The sequence below is a fragment of the Marmota flaviventris genome, chromosome 1 (genome assembly GCF_047511675.1).
Source record: "Marmota flaviventris isolate mMarFla1 chromosome 1, mMarFla1.hap1, whole genome shotgun sequence".
NCBI lineage: Eukaryota > Metazoa > Chordata > Mammalia > Rodentia > Sciuridae > Marmota > Marmota flaviventris.
In genome coordinates, this window is record NC_092498.1 from 220,174,140 (window position 1) to 220,189,112 (window position 14,973).

General features: G+C 61.6%; 1 protein-coding gene across 4 annotated transcripts; it reads right to left on the reverse strand.

Annotated features, from left to right (window-relative positions):
* Positions 1-604: 604 nt before the first annotated feature.
* Positions 605-14,174, reverse strand: Arhgap45 (Rho GTPase activating protein 45). Of its 4 annotated transcripts, none has more exons than XM_027952490.2 (23): positions 13,886-14,174; positions 12,675-13,005; positions 9,880-10,023; positions 9,606-9,690; positions 9,452-9,524; positions 9,258-9,324; positions 9,006-9,143; positions 8,849-8,913; positions 8,588-8,698; positions 8,435-8,515; positions 5,879-6,067; positions 5,546-5,683; positions 5,285-5,475; positions 5,038-5,162; positions 4,872-4,955; positions 4,678-4,782; positions 4,404-4,576; positions 3,670-3,858; positions 3,455-3,592; positions 2,990-3,216; positions 2,700-2,910; positions 1,934-2,042; positions 605-1,501 (listed from the first exon to the last, which is right to left on the reverse strand). In XM_027952490.2, the coding sequence occupies exons 1-23, from the start codon at positions 13,973-13,975 to the stop codon at positions 1,179-1,181; spliced, it is 3,387 nt and encodes a 1,128-aa protein (XP_027808291.2). In that variant the 5' UTR covers positions 13,976-14,174; the 3' UTR covers positions 605-1,178. The 4 variants fall into 4 exon arrangements, with proteins under 4 accessions (XP_027808291.2, XP_071461056.1, XP_027808288.2 ...); XM_071604955.1 differs by lacking the exon at positions 13,886-14,174 and adding an exon at positions 13,691-13,807 and having other exon boundaries at positions 5,879-6,064; XM_027952487.2 differs by lacking the exon at positions 13,886-14,174 and adding an exon at positions 13,691-13,807.
* Positions 14,175-14,973: the final 799 nt, after the last annotated feature.

Below are 14,973 nucleotides of genomic sequence, written 5' to 3' on the forward strand. Positions count from 1 at the left end.
TAACCTAGACCCCGGCCTGCTGCCTGCCAAGAAGACCCTGTGCCCTGTAGGCAGCTCAGTGCAGCTTCATGTAGGGTCTGGGGCTGCAGGTCCTGATGGCGGCTGCTGCATGGGGAGGGAAGGCTTCTCCCCCACCATCTGCTGTGGAGCCCCTGCCTGGAGTCAAAGCTCACCTCTTTCTGCCCAGGAAATTTGCCCTGGGTGAGCCTCAGGGCCTCACCCAGCAGTGACCCCCCACACCATCCCTCAGGTGAGGGTCAGGACCAAGAAGCAGGTGGGCAGTGGGCACTCCTCCACTGGCCGTGACATCAGTGTGCGTGAGCTCCAGGTTCAGTCTCCAGAGGGTCATGAGCCGAATTTTGCCACAGCCTGGCCCCTGGCAGCCACGTGGGGTGGCAAGGGATCTTGCAGTGGAGAACATGCTCTCCATGCGGACCGCTCTGCAGGCCATCGCAGAGCTGTAGGCTGCCTCCAGGACTCCCAGGCTTGCCAAACCACCAGGGCTGGCAGAGGGGACCTCCTCCCCATGGCCCTCCTCAGCCAGGAAGCCAAGGACACACCACGGGCCTGTGGCCCAGCTCCCCTTCCCCAGGGCCACAGCACATAGACCAGGTATAAGTTTATTTTAAGCAAAACAGACACATTTCCAGGAAGTACATGGTGACCTGCGAGAGACGGCACTGTGTACCTAGACCTAGGTGACCTGGACTCCAGGTGTCCAGAGCTTTCTGGAAAAGAGCAAATCCCAAAGTCAGAGCCTGGCCCTACTGACCCCCAGCCTGGGCTTCAGTGTCAAGGCTGGCCTGCACCCCAGTTCCACAGCACCCACAACAGCCTTCAGCCCCGCAGGGGTGAGGAGTCATCAGTGCAGGGCCTAAGATTGAGAGCCCAGGGGCAGCGAGGGGACGGGGACAGGACTGCTCCACCCACACAGCCCTGTGGGCCCACCAAGGACAGGGAGCTTCACCAAGAGCCAGGACTCCAGCTCAGCTGAGCCGAGGTGAGAGGCTTCAGGAGGAGGCTGCCGCCGTGTGGGCCAGCAGGACTGTGCCGCACAGCTGCTCTCACCAAGGACAGGCCTGCGAGGCTAGCCCAGCCTCGAGATGCAGATGGCCCCAAGAGGCAGAGACAGACCAGGTATAAGAGAAGCTGGCAATTGTCCCAGCCACCACCCCAGCTCAGAGGAAATCCGGCTGTCGCCCCCAGCAGGTGCCTGCCGCCATCTGCCCGCCACGGAGTCTCATGGTGGGCCGCTGGGCCTGCGCCCTGTTGTTGGACTGGTTGGTGTTGTAGGTTGAGAGCTGCAGCACTTGGTCCTCCTCGTCCTCCTCCTCCCCCAGCTGCCCCTCACTGCCACTGCGGCTCCGGCGACCCTCCAGGCTGGCTTCACCCTCCTTCTCCAGAAAGCTGAGGTGGTGCAGGGCGCTGGCGTCCGAGGATGACAAGGGATCCGAGCCCTCTTCCAGCTCTGAGTCAGAATCGTTAGATGCAACTCGGGATTCTGGGAAGGCCGGACAGAGAGGGAGAGAGAATGCAGTGGAGGACCTGGCTCCGTGGACACGGAGTGGACACGGGGACATCTCCACCCGAGTCAACTCCCAGGGTCCCCACCCCAGCCTGCTCCCTCTCTCAGATACTACACTCCCCCCAGGGAAGCATTTGGCCTGGCCAGATGTTGGCGCCTCAAAGACTCAAGGCCTGTGGGCCTGGATCGGCATGGCCATTCCTCAGTGCAGATGGCCACCTTGGAAAGAAGGCACTGTTGGCTGGGTTACAACACTTGAAAGGACAGGGCTGAATACTGGGTACAGGTGGTGTCCGTGGCAGACGACCCCACAGAAGTTCAGTCTTGGGCACTGCGACTCCAGCCTGTGCTGTGCACGCAGGCTCCACGGTGGACACCAGGGCCTGGCCTCCCTGCAGCCCCACTCACCTCGGCCCCTGTCCTCTGCCTCCTCCTGCAGGGCATAGGCAGACTCCTCTCCAGCCTCTGGGTAGGGCATGGAAACCACCACCTCTGCCCGCTGACTGGGTGGCCCATCCTGCCAGGGGGAAGGGAGTCAGGGAGGCCGCAGCTCCAGCTGCCCCCAGACCCTGAAAGTAAGGACTGCTGCTACTGAGGCTGTGTGATGTCCCAGGGTCCACTCCGTGTCCACTCCCACAGCTTGTGCACGCAGGCCTGCTCCTCCTGAAACAGCCACCGCACTCCTGCTCCCAGGCCACCCGCTCTGCCAGACGGGCCAGGCCCAGCACACACGCCAGGGTCAGAGCCAAAGAGCCCTGGCCCCAGTCCTGAGGGTCCCTGGCTCTTGGGGGCTCACTGAGGCTGTGGGGTAAGAGAAAACTCGGGAACACCACGAGATGCCAGGAGACGGGTGAAGAAATACAAGGAGGACTTGAAGAGAAGAGAGGAGCAGATGTATGAGGAAAGGGAACAAACTTCTAGAAACCAAAGCCAGGCCTCTGGCTGAAGTGGCCCCAGCTGCCCACGTGCAGGCAGTGGACCAGGTAGGAGGGTGGAGGCCAGCAGTGCCTTTGTTTCCCCAGCACTCTGTCCCAGGGCTCAGACACACCTTGTTTAGTCTCTGTTCCAAAGACAACTGGCTGCTCTGACCCAAACAAGGGCTTCCCAGTGTTGTCCCCACCTGCTCGCACCCACACCCTCCTGTGCACAGCTGTGGCTCCGATCCATGCCTCACCTGGCACCCTGGTGCCTCCTCAGGCTCCTCCTCGAAGATAAGGCTGTAGTGGACGATGAGGGTCTCAATGACACGGGCCTGGTGGGGATAGTCCACCAGAGAGGAGAGGGAGATGGTGGCCTCTGTGGGTCGCGGCCGCAGCAGTGTTGGCCCAAATACAATGCCCAGGTTCCCTGGGGTCATCTTGTTATCCTGTTCCACCTCCACTATCCTGGGGCACAGAGAGCACAGGGTGTGTGAGTGGCTCCTGGAGCCTGCCTGAAACCCTGGGCCCCAGCCCTATGACTTACCTGCGCAGGTGTCTCAGCAGATACTGCAATGTGGCCAGGTTCTCCGGGGGCAGGTCCCGCAGCAGCTCCCGTAGGCGGCCCACCATAACAGCAGCTGCCGCCTCGCTCTCAGACCCATCCTGCCGGCCCCTGGACGCCGTCTTGGCCTCAGCCTCTGCCTTCAGGCTGTCCTTGGCCAGCCCCACGAGCTCGTGGTATAGGCGGAAAGATATGAGCGGCTCCGGCAGCTGCAGGAGGGTGTCAGGACCAGAGTCAGAGGGCTGGTCTAGCCTGCCGCCATAGCCACGCCCAACCACACCAGGGCCCCACCCACTGCAGCAACCGACTCCGCCCCCGTCCTCCAGAGAGCACCTGTGCCCACGCCCCTCCGCACTCTGGCCACGCCCAGCACAGTAGGACCCCACCCACTGTAGCACCTGCTCTGGCCACGCCCCTTCCAGTGCACACCTCCAGGGCGCGCCTCACCTGGCGCAGGTAGAGCTTGAGGACGTTGCTGATGTCGTGCGGTAAGGCCTGCGACAGCTCCACCAGTTCCTTGCCGGTCTCGAAGGCCTGGCACAGCTTCTCCACGCGCGTCTTCACACCGTTGACCCGGTAGATGCCCTGCGGTGCCGGTGCCGCAGTCAGCCTCTGCCCGCCCTCCCAGGACCCGGGAATCCCACCAGTTCCCAGAGACACACCTTGACGCGCAGCGCGCGCCGTTCGATCTCGCAGACGCACTTCTTGACGATGAAAGGCACGCCATCCAGGGTACCGCGGGCTGCCTGGCTGAAGTCCTGGCCGAAGAGCTGCAGGCGGCCCTGCAGCTTCTTGTGGCCGCACTGAATAGCCAGGGTCTCCAGGCACTTCTTGTGGCAGGCTAGGCAGCACTGGGGGTCAGCAGGCAGTGAGCCTCGGGCCCGGGCAGGCGGGACCCCACCTGCACCCTCCTCCCTGGAGCCCTTGCAATTTCCATGACATCCTCTGAAGGCACAAGCCAGACTGCTCCTGGCAGGCAGACACCCCTCTTGGGTGGAACTGCTGCTGCTTGGGGTTGGGGCTAGGATTTCTTTCTTTTCTTTTCTTTTTTTTTTTTTTATTGCAGTACTAGTATTAGGGATTGAACTTATTTTATTGAGACAGGATCACTGAGTTGCTTAGCACCTCACTATTGCTGAGGCTGGCTTTGAACTTGCGATCCTCCTGTCTCAGCCTCCCCAGCTGCTGGGATTACAGGTGTGTGCCACTGTACCCAGCTGAAAACTGGTGTTTCTATACCCCTGTCCTGCCACCTTTCAACCCCTTGATTTTCCTGCCACAGCCCAGGGCTTCAACATTGGCTCTCACCCCCCGGGGCCACTCTGTCCACTTCTGGCCTGTCCAGCCCCTCTGGACTCCCCCGCAGCACTGCTGCCCCAATGGGCGAGGCGTGTACCTCCTCACACTCCGCTCCTTGGAAGTACACATAGCTGTTACATTCCCTGCACTTGGCGGGCGTCCGGAGCTTCCGAAGCCGGTGGGTGCGGGCTGCCTTGGACAGCCCCACATTGCGAAAAGGGCCGCTGGGTACAGCCACGGGCAGCTCAGGAGCCATGCCATTGAGGTCAGCTAGGCGTGAGACGGGCAGCCAGTGTCACAAGGCAGGAGGGGCAAAGTCCTGGGCGTGTTCCAGAGCTCTCTCCCTCCCCTCTCAGGCCACAGTTCCTCACCCTGGTCAAAGGCAGACACCTCTGGGCCACCTTCCTGCTCCACCAGCTCCTCACTGGGTGACATGGCACCGCTGGATGACATGCGCTGAAACTTCTTAAAGTCCTCTATGTAGGACAGAGGACTATCAGACTTCCCAAGCCAGGATAACCAGCAGCTCCCTGCCCCAGCCCGCTGGGCAGGCCTCAGGCCTCACCTGAGCCCGGCCTGGGGTCCAGACTCCTGTCGGAGTCTGAGATGGAGATGGGCCAGGACTTGTGCACCTGGTGTCCCCGCACCCCTGCGGAAGAAGGAGGGTGTGTCCAGCACAGGCCTCAAGCGGCCTTGGGAACCAGTGTCCCCTGCTCTCACCAGGCACTCACCCCTGGGCTCCTTGGCAGGCGCCCCTTCGTTGGGCCCACCTTCCTCAGGGGAGCTGCCAGTGGCCTCTGTCCCCACTGTGTCCCCAACGTTGAAGCTGCCCTTCCGGGCACGCATGATGGGAGACCTGGTGGAAGGGTGAGGAGGAAGGGTCGCCAGGGGCCTCACAGTAGTCCTGCCCCTCCAGGTGGGAAGCCTGCCCCCCGAACCGGTGCATGTGCCCGGGAGCCGGCTGGGCGGGTGGGGTACCAGGAGCTGGAGGAGACGTGGGGCTCGAAGTCGTAGCGCACGTCGGGCTCCTCGCCACGCTGCAGCTGGCGCACGTGGGAGGCGTACTGCTGGCCGGGGTCGTAGAGCTTGCTGCTCTCGCACAGCATCTGGAAGTGCACCGGCAGGGGCGCCGTCTGCATGTGCATCAGCTGGTAGTAGGAGATGGTGGCCTGCGGGCAGCACCCACAGGTGAGCGGCCGCCCGGCACGCACCGCGGCCAGAGCCCGCCCCCGCACGCACCGACTTGATGGTCTGGTCGCTCTGCCGGATGACCTCCTGGATCTGCCGCAGCGCTGTCACCTTGGTGTCCTCCAGCTCCTGCTTCTGTGTCTTAGCATCCGCGACACAGGTGCGATAGGTGGCCATGGCTTCCTCGGCCTGAGGGGGTGGGGGAGCGGCTCAGCCCTCAGCAGGACCCAGCCCAGCAATGCAGAAACCCGGGGAGGAGCCAGGCAGGAGAGGGTGTGTGCTCCGCGCCCAGAGGCCTGGAGATGGGACTTCACACAAGCGCGGGAGATGCCGCCCTGGGTCTCCTCCTACCTGACCCTCTGCTGACCCTCCGGCTGCCCTCACCTTGTTCTTGGCTTCCTCCTCCAGCCGCCGCCTCTTGTCCAGGGTCTTGGAGGCTGCATTGCCCGCCCCAGGTCCTGAGCTGGCCTGCTCCTCCTCTGCCTTGGCCACCAGGAAGCGGGCCTTGTCATGGTCCTCAGAGCGCTGCATGTAGCCCTGCTTGGCCTTGCGCAGGTTGGCCTCCGCCTCCTGCTGGGTGGTGAGAAGGCGAGGTGGGGCCGGCTCCAGCTTCTCCTCCAGCCCTGGCTGCTCCCACCCTCTTCTCCAGCCCCAGCTCTGGCACCCAGCAGGGCCAAGCCAAGCAACGCAGGAACCCACAGTCCCATCTGGCACACAGTGGTCCCTGCCCAACAGCAGCAGAATCGGAGGTGACACCTGCAACCAGACCCCTCAAGGAGTGGGATAGCCTCTGACAGAAACACAGGTGCCACTGGAGTAGGAGGCTGGCAGGAAGCCAGACACCCCTGAGCACCAGGAACCTGCTCAGAAGCCACCGGGCCTGGGAGGCCCCTCAGCCCAAACCGTCAGAGGCCAAACGTGCAGAAAAGAACCAGGGGCTCAGCCACCACTCGCTGGTGGAACTCTTGCTCAGTCCTCAGCAAAAAAAAAAAAAAGAAGAAGAAGAAGAAGAAGAAGAAAAGGAAAAAGTACTGCAAGTATTAAGAGAATATTTCAAAATAATCCCATGTGTGGGGAATCCCTTTTGATGGACAACACAAAACTCCATGTAAAAAAGCCAGAGCTGTGGATGTACCTATCACCCCAGCTTCTGGGGAAGCTTAGGCAGGAGGATCACGACTTCCAGGCCAGCCTGGGCAACTTACTGAGACCCTGTCTCAAAATAAGATGAAGCCGGGCTTCAGTGGTGCACACCTGTAATCCCAGCGGCTGGGGAGGCTGAGGCAGGAGGATTGCAAGTTCAAAGCCAGCCTCAGCAACTTACTGAGGCACTAAGCAACTCAGAGAGACCCTGTCTCTAAATAAGATATAAAATAGGGCTGGGGATGTGGCTCAGTGGCACAGCACTCCTGGTTCAATCTGACAAAACACACAGACTACTGCAGTCAACTACCACCAGGGCTTCTTCCTGCAAAACAAGCAGGGCAGATCAGATAAAGAAACACGAGGGCCGGGGGCACGGCTCGCTAGGTGGACAGCGCATGCCTAGCTCGTGTGAGGTCTTGGGTTCCATCCCCAGTACCGAAACAGCAACGAATAAAAGGGTTGAAAGAAGAAACAAAGTCAAGCGGAATGTGTCAGCCACACTTACAACCCCAGCGACTCGGGAAGCCGAGGCAGGAGACACAAGTTAAAGGCCAGCCTCAGCAACTCAGTGAGATCCTGTCTGAAAAACCAGAAATCAAAAAGGGCTGAGGAGAAGTACCAGGAAGAGGACACAGGAAGGTCAGCTCATATGAGACAAGAATCTGCTCTATTTAGAAAATAAAAATGTCCAGGACCACGGGCATCAGGCTAGGAGGAGAAGAACATGCTTCGTTTTGAAGCTTCAGAGAACTGATTCATCTTCCTAACTGGTGGCTTTGAATTTACATGACTAAATCAGTTTAAATCTTAGGAATTCTTTCAGTCCTCAGTTAATCTTAAATAAATAGGGCTGGGGACGTAGTTCACTGGTGCCCCTGGGTTCAATCCCAGCACTAGGAGAGGGGGGGGGGAAGGTCAAACGAGCAAGTAGGTAGGAGGAGTCTATAAGTCACAGTGTTGGGATCGGAGTTCTCCAATATGTGAAGAGCTCTATCAAACCAATACAAAATAATAATAATAAGAAGAAAAAGGCACTGTCTGAGCCACACTAAGGAAAGGGATATAACCCGAGGTTTCACAAAGCTGAAAAGCATGGCCATGGTGTAGCAGCAAAGCCATCAATGTACCTGTCTCAACCATGACATTTGTTTTGGAGCACTGATCTGAGATAAACCCTCACAAACTCTGGAGGTGGGAGCACAGGCTTGTCTTAGCTGTGATGCTTGTTAAAGCAACTGCCCATCCACATACTGAGCCACAGAAGCCTCAGCTGAGTGCTGAGCTGCTGCAAAGGAACGAGGCTGCATCGTGTGGACCCTATGGGGTGAACTTCTCGGTGCAGGGGTCAGCGTAGAGACAAGTGCCAAAATGGTCACCCAGGAGCTGCGGATCTGCTGGAGTTGGCTGGTATATGCTGGAAGCATCCAGGAAGGGGCTTCTCACCCCACGCGCTGCTAACTCAGCTAAAAAGGCGAACAATAGTCCACGGTGCTGCTGAAGCCACCCGAAAGGGAACTGGGGAGCAAACACCAGACTAGATGACTGGGCCTCAGTGTCCTCCTCTCGTGGGGACTAGCTCTCTGCAGCCTGAGGAAACACCGCTTCTCCCCATTTCTGAACCACCCGCAGTGGGAACCGGGGAGCAGAGGGCCTGAGTCCTGGGAACGCAACCGGGGCCAGATGGTGCTGCGGCTGCGTTCCTCGCATGCGCAAAAAGGCGCAGGGGCACATGCGCAGTGCTAGCACAGGCCTCCGAGTGGCAGGAACGCGAAGTCACACGCCTGCTACCCCTACCAGCTTCCTCTGTGCCCGGTGCCAGGATTCCTTGATCTCCTTCCTGCGTCGCTCATGCTCCAGCCGCCGCAGGGTCAGGGGCTGGGGAGAGAGGGTCCATCAGTGGGGGCCCTGGCCACACCCTCACCAGCCTACCCTGGAGGCCCAGCCCACCTGCATGAAGGTCTGGGTCTGTAGCGTGCCCACCGCCTGCACCATGCCGTGGCCAAACTCCAGGTCCTGCTCCAGGGCCAGCGAGTAGATGGACAGGAGGGGCATGTGGGGCTGTGGGGGTGGGGCCAGTCACTGAGGTGGGGAGGGATGGCCCCGGCAGCAGCCCCAGCTCTGGAACCCTGTCACCTCTTATAGTCCCTGCAGCCACAGCCCGCTCCTGTAGTACGGAAGGGAGGCCCTGTCCCAGCCCGCGGGGCCCACCTCGTGCATGACACTCTGTCTGCAGTTGTGGACGATCTTCTGTAGGCCTTTGGCAAACTCCATCTCTGCAGGGTGTGAGGTGCCAAGTGTTAGACAGGCGCAAGGTGCACCGACTCCCTGGGACCCTCTGGCCAGACCCCACAGGGCCCACCCTCACCCAGAGCAGTCCGCTTCTCCAGGTAGCCAATGAGGTCCTTCATGTACTTGGCCATGTTCTTGGCATACTGCAGTGCGGCGTCCACACCACCCTCACAGCGCTGCAGTAGCACGTCCACTTCCTCCGGGGGTGGGCAGCCTGTGGGGCACCTGCTCAGCCATCTGGCCACCCTGCCCTCCCCGTCCAGCTCAGTGCAGGCCTCTGGTGCCCAGCCCACGCAGGCACCTGCCCCTGGGGCTCTGGGACACTTACCTTCCTCACAGTCCTCAGTGCTGGGCAGGGGGCCCTCACTGCCCTGTCCGTACAGGTTCTCCATGGACTGCACAGAGGGAGACGCAAGTGAGACCAGCCCTGGGGACCCTGCCCTGCAGGAGGTGGCCACCACCTGCCTGAGGGGGGAGCAGACCCACAGGTGGATGCAGACCCACCCTACCCCCGCTGCTCACCTGGCTAGGGTCCCCAGGGGGCACTGCCAGGAGCGTGCTGCTGTCCACTTCGCCCATGAGGAACTCGGACACACTGCAGGGCCAGAGGGTCAGCACCAGAGGCACATGGCACCATGTCCCTCAGCCCGCCCCAGGGGCTCCCCTGCGAGCTCACGTGCTGCTGAAGGACACAGCCATGGTCTCCAGGGCCTTCTCGAACTCCCTCTTGTCCGACTCATTGTTGGACTCATAATGGAAGGCTGGGAAGCAGAGGACACTCTGAAAGGCCATCCTCCCTTAGCTCACTGACAGAGCCCTCACCCAAGCATCAGGGGGCAGCTGTGCCTGCCAAACGCCTGTGCATCCTTCAAAACCCACTTCAGAGAGCGCCCCCTCCAGGAAGTCCTGCCTGGCCGACCGGCCTGGCTGCCCCCTGCCCATCTGCTGACCTTTGACCTTGGCAATGAGGGTGCCAGCAGCAGTGAGTGTCTCCACGGTGTTCAGCAGTGGGTACTTGGAGATGACCTGGCGCATCACACGCAGGGCCTCACCCAGGCACTCATGGGCCAGTGGCCGGCGGGCCTCGAGGAGATCTGCTGGTCAGAGTGGGTGTGAGCAGGAAAGAAGGGGCCAGTCCCAGCGGGTCTGCTGTGTCCTCACAGCTCCTGTCCCCAGGTGAGCACACTGAGGCAGAGGTGGGAGAGGGCAGCCATGAGACCCAGGGGAGGACTGACCCTCTCTGGGCTCCTGGTCAGGTCTGCACAGACTGGTCCTTGGCCTAGACAGTCCCTTCCACTCAGAACTCCTTCTGACCCTCCAGAAAACAAACTGCTGCTGTCCAAGGCCAAGTCCTGGCCCTCCTCCTCCACGCAGCCCCCTGGTTCCTGCCTGCCCTTCTGCCTACCTGAGCACAGGGCAGGCCACCCCTCACCTCCCACGGCGCAATCCCGGCAGCTACTGCAGAGGGCACCTCCTCTCTGCACATGAGGGAGCCGAGGCCCAGGGACACTTCCACTTCACCGGCTCTGAGGGCGGGAACGGCAGGGAAGCCCCTGTCTGGCTTTACTTCCTGGGCCACCAGGAGCCAAGGGCTGGGAACTAGTCGTGGTTTGTTGGGATAGGACTTCAATGCCCCCTCAAACGCTCTGAATCAGAAGCTTTTTATAAAAATGGGGAGCTGGGGAATGTGGGCCACTGGTGGACCTCTTGTCGACCTGCCCACGAGGACTTGGGTTCCAGCCCCAGCACCCTCTCCCAGCAAAAGAAACCAAGCAGAAAGAGTGTGGGTGAGCTAGCGGAGAGAGTCACGGGGATTCTGGAAGGTCAAGAATGATGGGGCGGTGAGATCCGGGAGAGGACAGCTGGAGGGTGCCCCAAAAGCCAAGTGAAGCCTGAGCATCACTGCCCGTCCCTTCTCAGCACAAAGACCCCCAGACCCCCCAGAGGGGTTTTCAGGAATCTAGGGAAGCCCGCTGGGAAGGTCATGCCCCTGCCCTCCACCACACTCCTTCCCCGGCCTGCCCCTGAGGGCCTGGGCCACCTAGATTCCCACAGCACCCCTCCACCCGAGACGTGGGCTACAGGAGGGCCACCTGCCAAGTGCGGAGATGCAAGGTTGACGTGGCCAAGGCAAGTGTTCGGCAGCTGTGCGTCCCCGGCGGCCAGCCCAGTGCCCGGAGCGCCACTGCCGGGCGGGGCGGGGTGGGGCGGGGGCACCTTGCACCCGGCACTGCCCCTCACCTCCGGGCCCCACCAGGCAGCGCACGGGGCATCTTCCCACGCTGGGTGCACCCACCGTCTGGCAGCTGCACCTCGCGTGGCGGAACCCAGACAGCGAGCGTGCGCCTGGGAGCAGGTGCCTGACTGGTGGGGGTCTCTGTGGCTGGCCAGTGGCCAAACCGGCTTTGGCCAGTATGGAAACCCCGCCCCGCAGAGGAGAACCCCGCCCCTGCGTCCAGCTGCCCTTTGTTCCGGTCCTTGGCTCCCGGCTACACGTAGTGCTGGAGGGATCCAAGGCTGTGCGGCTCCAAGAAGGGCAGTCCAGGACCGGTGGGGAAACCAAGGCCCGGAGAAGAAATCCAAGGCGCGAGGAGGTCTCGATGTGCATAAACTATTCTGGTGACCTTCGCACTAATCCCACGGCGCCTGAGTCCTTGCCCCATTTTACAGAACCAGCGCCTGCGCTGTAGACAGGGCAGTGGCTAGCCCAGAGTCTCCGGCCGGCAGGGGCGGCTCCAGGACTCCAACCCCCATCCTGCTTGTGCCAGGTTCTTCCCCGCGCAGGGCGTCCCTGGGACACAGGGCTGTGAGTCTGCAAGATGTCCCCGGGCTGCGCCCAGCCCACGCCGGACCTCCAAGGAAGCGCCAGGATCGGAAGGAACCGAGATTAGGGTTTCCCCAGGAAACTGGCTCGGGCCTCCGCCCCTGGGACCAGATAACCCGTGGGCTCCCCCCCCCTCTCAGCAGGGCCTAGGCCACAGAGCCCCTGTTATCCCCCAGAAAGCCAAAGCCGCGAAGCTGAGGTCCAGCCTGCTGGAACCTCGGTTTCCTCATCTGTGGATGGGCTGCTTAGGGGAGCAGGTCAGGGCGCTCCAACGGCCCTGGCACTGCGGTTTAGTGTGGGGCTGAAGATGGTTCAGGAGGTGCTGTGCCCGCCCCCGTCGAAGTGCCCGCCTGAGCTGCCAGGGACAAACAGGAAGCAGATGAAAATAACTCGGCAGGAAGCAGGACTGTCAGCAGCCGCGTGGAGAAAACGGAACTGCTATCGCGCAGGCCTCACCCCCAGCACCTCCTGCTACCTTCATGGGCCCCACAGCCTCTCCACCCAGACCGCAGCCCACCTTCAGCCCACAGCCTCCAGAAAGCAGATGAACCCGCCCCTCCTCTGCAGGAACACCCTCTATGGCACCCTGTAGCCCCAGGGTTATGTCCAGGGCCCTCAGACCCATGCCACAGCCTCGTTCTCACGGTGGGCACACCACGGCCCTCCACACCTTCGCCTTTGTTCTCTGTTTCCAGGTTTGAGCCTGTGCACGGGACGGTCCCTCCACTGAAATGCTTTTCCCTCCTCCTGGTCACCAAACCCCTTCACATCCCTCTGAATCCGGTTCTCATGGCCTCCTCCAGGCAGACTCTCTGCTAACCCATTTGGACCTTCCCCAAGTCCCTCCCTGCTTCCTTTTTTGACCATGCCTACGTCCACTCAGCCTTCCACCCTGGCCTCCCTGTCTCGGCGGACTCTCACCGTCATGCACGACACACTCCTTCAGTTTCTCAAGGCCCTCTGCGAAGCGGGCCACATCGGCCAGCAGGTTTGAGATGTCCTCCACTGCATCAGGGCCAGGCCCCTCGGCGGGCAGCTCGGCAGGGCTGGAGGCAGTCAGAGGGCTTCGGTAGCCCCGGCCTAGTGTCCAGGAGGCAGCACCGGAGAGCGGGAAGCCAGCAGCACTGGCGTGGCGGCTCAGGCTGGTGGGCCGCTTGAGTGTGCCTGTGGCCTTGGCACCTGAGGACACAGCTGGGGGCTCCAGGCTGGGTCCAGGGAACACCACATCCACTCCGTCTTTCTTGGGAAGCTCCTAGGAGGGTGGGAAAGAGGGTAAAGGGGATGCTTCAGCTTTGACACTGCCTCGGTTTCCCCAGAAATGAAGTGTGACTCTGGAGAATCTTCAGCCTGGTTCCATGGGAGTCAAAGGCCAGAGGTCAGGGGGCTGAGATTGGGACCTGTGTCCCCCCCCCCCATGGCACCTGTTACCCAACATCCTCTTCCCTGGAGCTTTTCACAAACAACGGTCCCTGCCCAAACCACAGCCAGGGGTGGAGTGCGCAGAGGCACTTGGGGGAGGGGAACCCCACTTCCTGGTGGGGGTAGGGAGCGCCAGAGACAGCCCTCAGCCTGAGTAGACCCCCGGCTCCTGCGGATGTGTCCTCTTCAGAAAAGGCTCCTTCGACAGTTCCTGTACCCCAAGGCTCTGGTAGACCTCTGAGTCCTAGGGACACCCCAGGCCTTATAGACAGATGCCCCCAAACTCCTAAACTTGGAGACGCCCTCAGCCCCTGGGGACACTCCCTCTCCCAGACCACTGTGCCACACAGATCCATAAGATGACCTGCTATAAACATGCAACCCAAACTGGGGCTGCAGCCCTCCCCTCCTTCAATAGCTCCTGGAGCCCCCAAGTTACCTGAGCCCCCCTCCTGCAGAGCTCCAGACCCACTCCCACTCTGGCACTGTCCCTACCAACTAGCCCTGAGGCCCCCTACCATGAGCCGAATACCCAGGTCCTGGTCTGTTCGTGGTGACCTCTGCCATCCAGCCTGGTGGGGACTGTAGCTGGCGTGGGTGCCCCATCGCCGGCCCAGCATGGTGTGGCTCGTGCTGTACCTCAAGCCGCGGACGCGCCCCTGTGCCTCCTGCGGGTGTTGCCCCAGTTCCCCACCCGCTCTGCCAGGACTCACCCCTGAGGGCTGCGGGCTGGGGCTTCCCGCCCGGTTCTTTTTGGAGATGGAAGGGGTTTTCATTAGCTCCCGTTTCTTCCTGGAGAACATGGTGGGGTCAGAGGGGTGACCCGGGGAGCTGGCAGGTCGGCACGCTGGGGGGTCTTGGAAATGCAGCTCCTAGCGCTGGCTGCCTGGAGACCACATTGCCACGGGCCACCCCCTCCCCAGCTGTCAGGCCCACGTGACAGGCCGGGCCCTCATTGGCGCACGGTCGCCGGTACAGGAAAGGCCTCCAAGGCGGCACCGCAGACCCGCCCCACAGTGCGAGCCTCAGCCTGCCAGACGGCAGAGTGGGCGCGATCAGAGGTCGCCGTCCGTCCCGCCCCGCCCCGGCTTCCTCTTTCAGGAGCCGCGAAGTCCACACCCCGCGGGTGGTGATGCGCTCTCAGTGTACACAGCAGGGCATCTCACGTGTACACAGCAAGGCACTCAGCGACGACCACAGGGATGCTGACCTTCAACTCAAACACACCCACCCAGCTGCCAGTAGGAGCGCACAGACCCCCGCGCGCGGGGTAGCTGGGGTACGGATTTTCATGAGCACTCAGATGAGGCAGAGGGCTGGAGCCTCAGGCCCGGAGGTGACAGAGGCACCCCCTCCAGCTGCAGGTACACCCCTCCCCCACTTTTCTGGTCACTGGCCTCAGCTCAGCTCCCCCCTGTCTCCCATTCCTGCTCTCCAGGTCCCGAGCCCACAGCTGGTCTATCAGAACACCCAGGGTGCCACTGGATACGCAGGGTGGGGTGTGCACCCACAGAGAGCCAGCAACAGCTTGGACCAGTGTCCACAGGGTGCACCCATCTTCTCCCCAGCAGGCCCCCCAGTCTGAGGTCTTTCTCCTCCCCCGTCAGCTCCCCTCTCTGAATTCTCCTGGTAATCTAAAAGCCCGACCCCTTTGCTCTCTGCACCCCTCACTCTCACTGACCTCGGGTGGGAGAGGTGGCTCTTGGGCGCACAGGCCAGAAAGGCCACAACCCCTGGAGCCAGGTCTAGCTCTCCAGGCCCTGGGTCCAGCTGCAAGCCCAGTCAAGCAGCCCGTTGAGGA

What these genes read in the sequence shown, in the direction of transcription:
- Arhgap45 (XM_027952487.2), bottom strand. Translation starts at nt 13,792, where the DNA reads ATGCTGGGCCGGCGATGGGGCACCCACGCCAGCTACAGTCCCCACCAG. An exon ending in GCTGTGTCCTTCAGCAGCAC is followed by an intron (nt 9,525 to 9,605) that starts GTGAGCTCGCAG and finishes CTGGCCCTGCAG; the next exon opens with TGTGTCCGAGTTCCTCATGG. An exon ending in AGGAGGCACCAGGGTGCCAG is followed by an intron (nt 2,043 to 2,699) that starts GTGAGGCATGGA and finishes TCCCCCTGGCAG; the next exon opens with GATGGGCCACCCAGTCAGCG.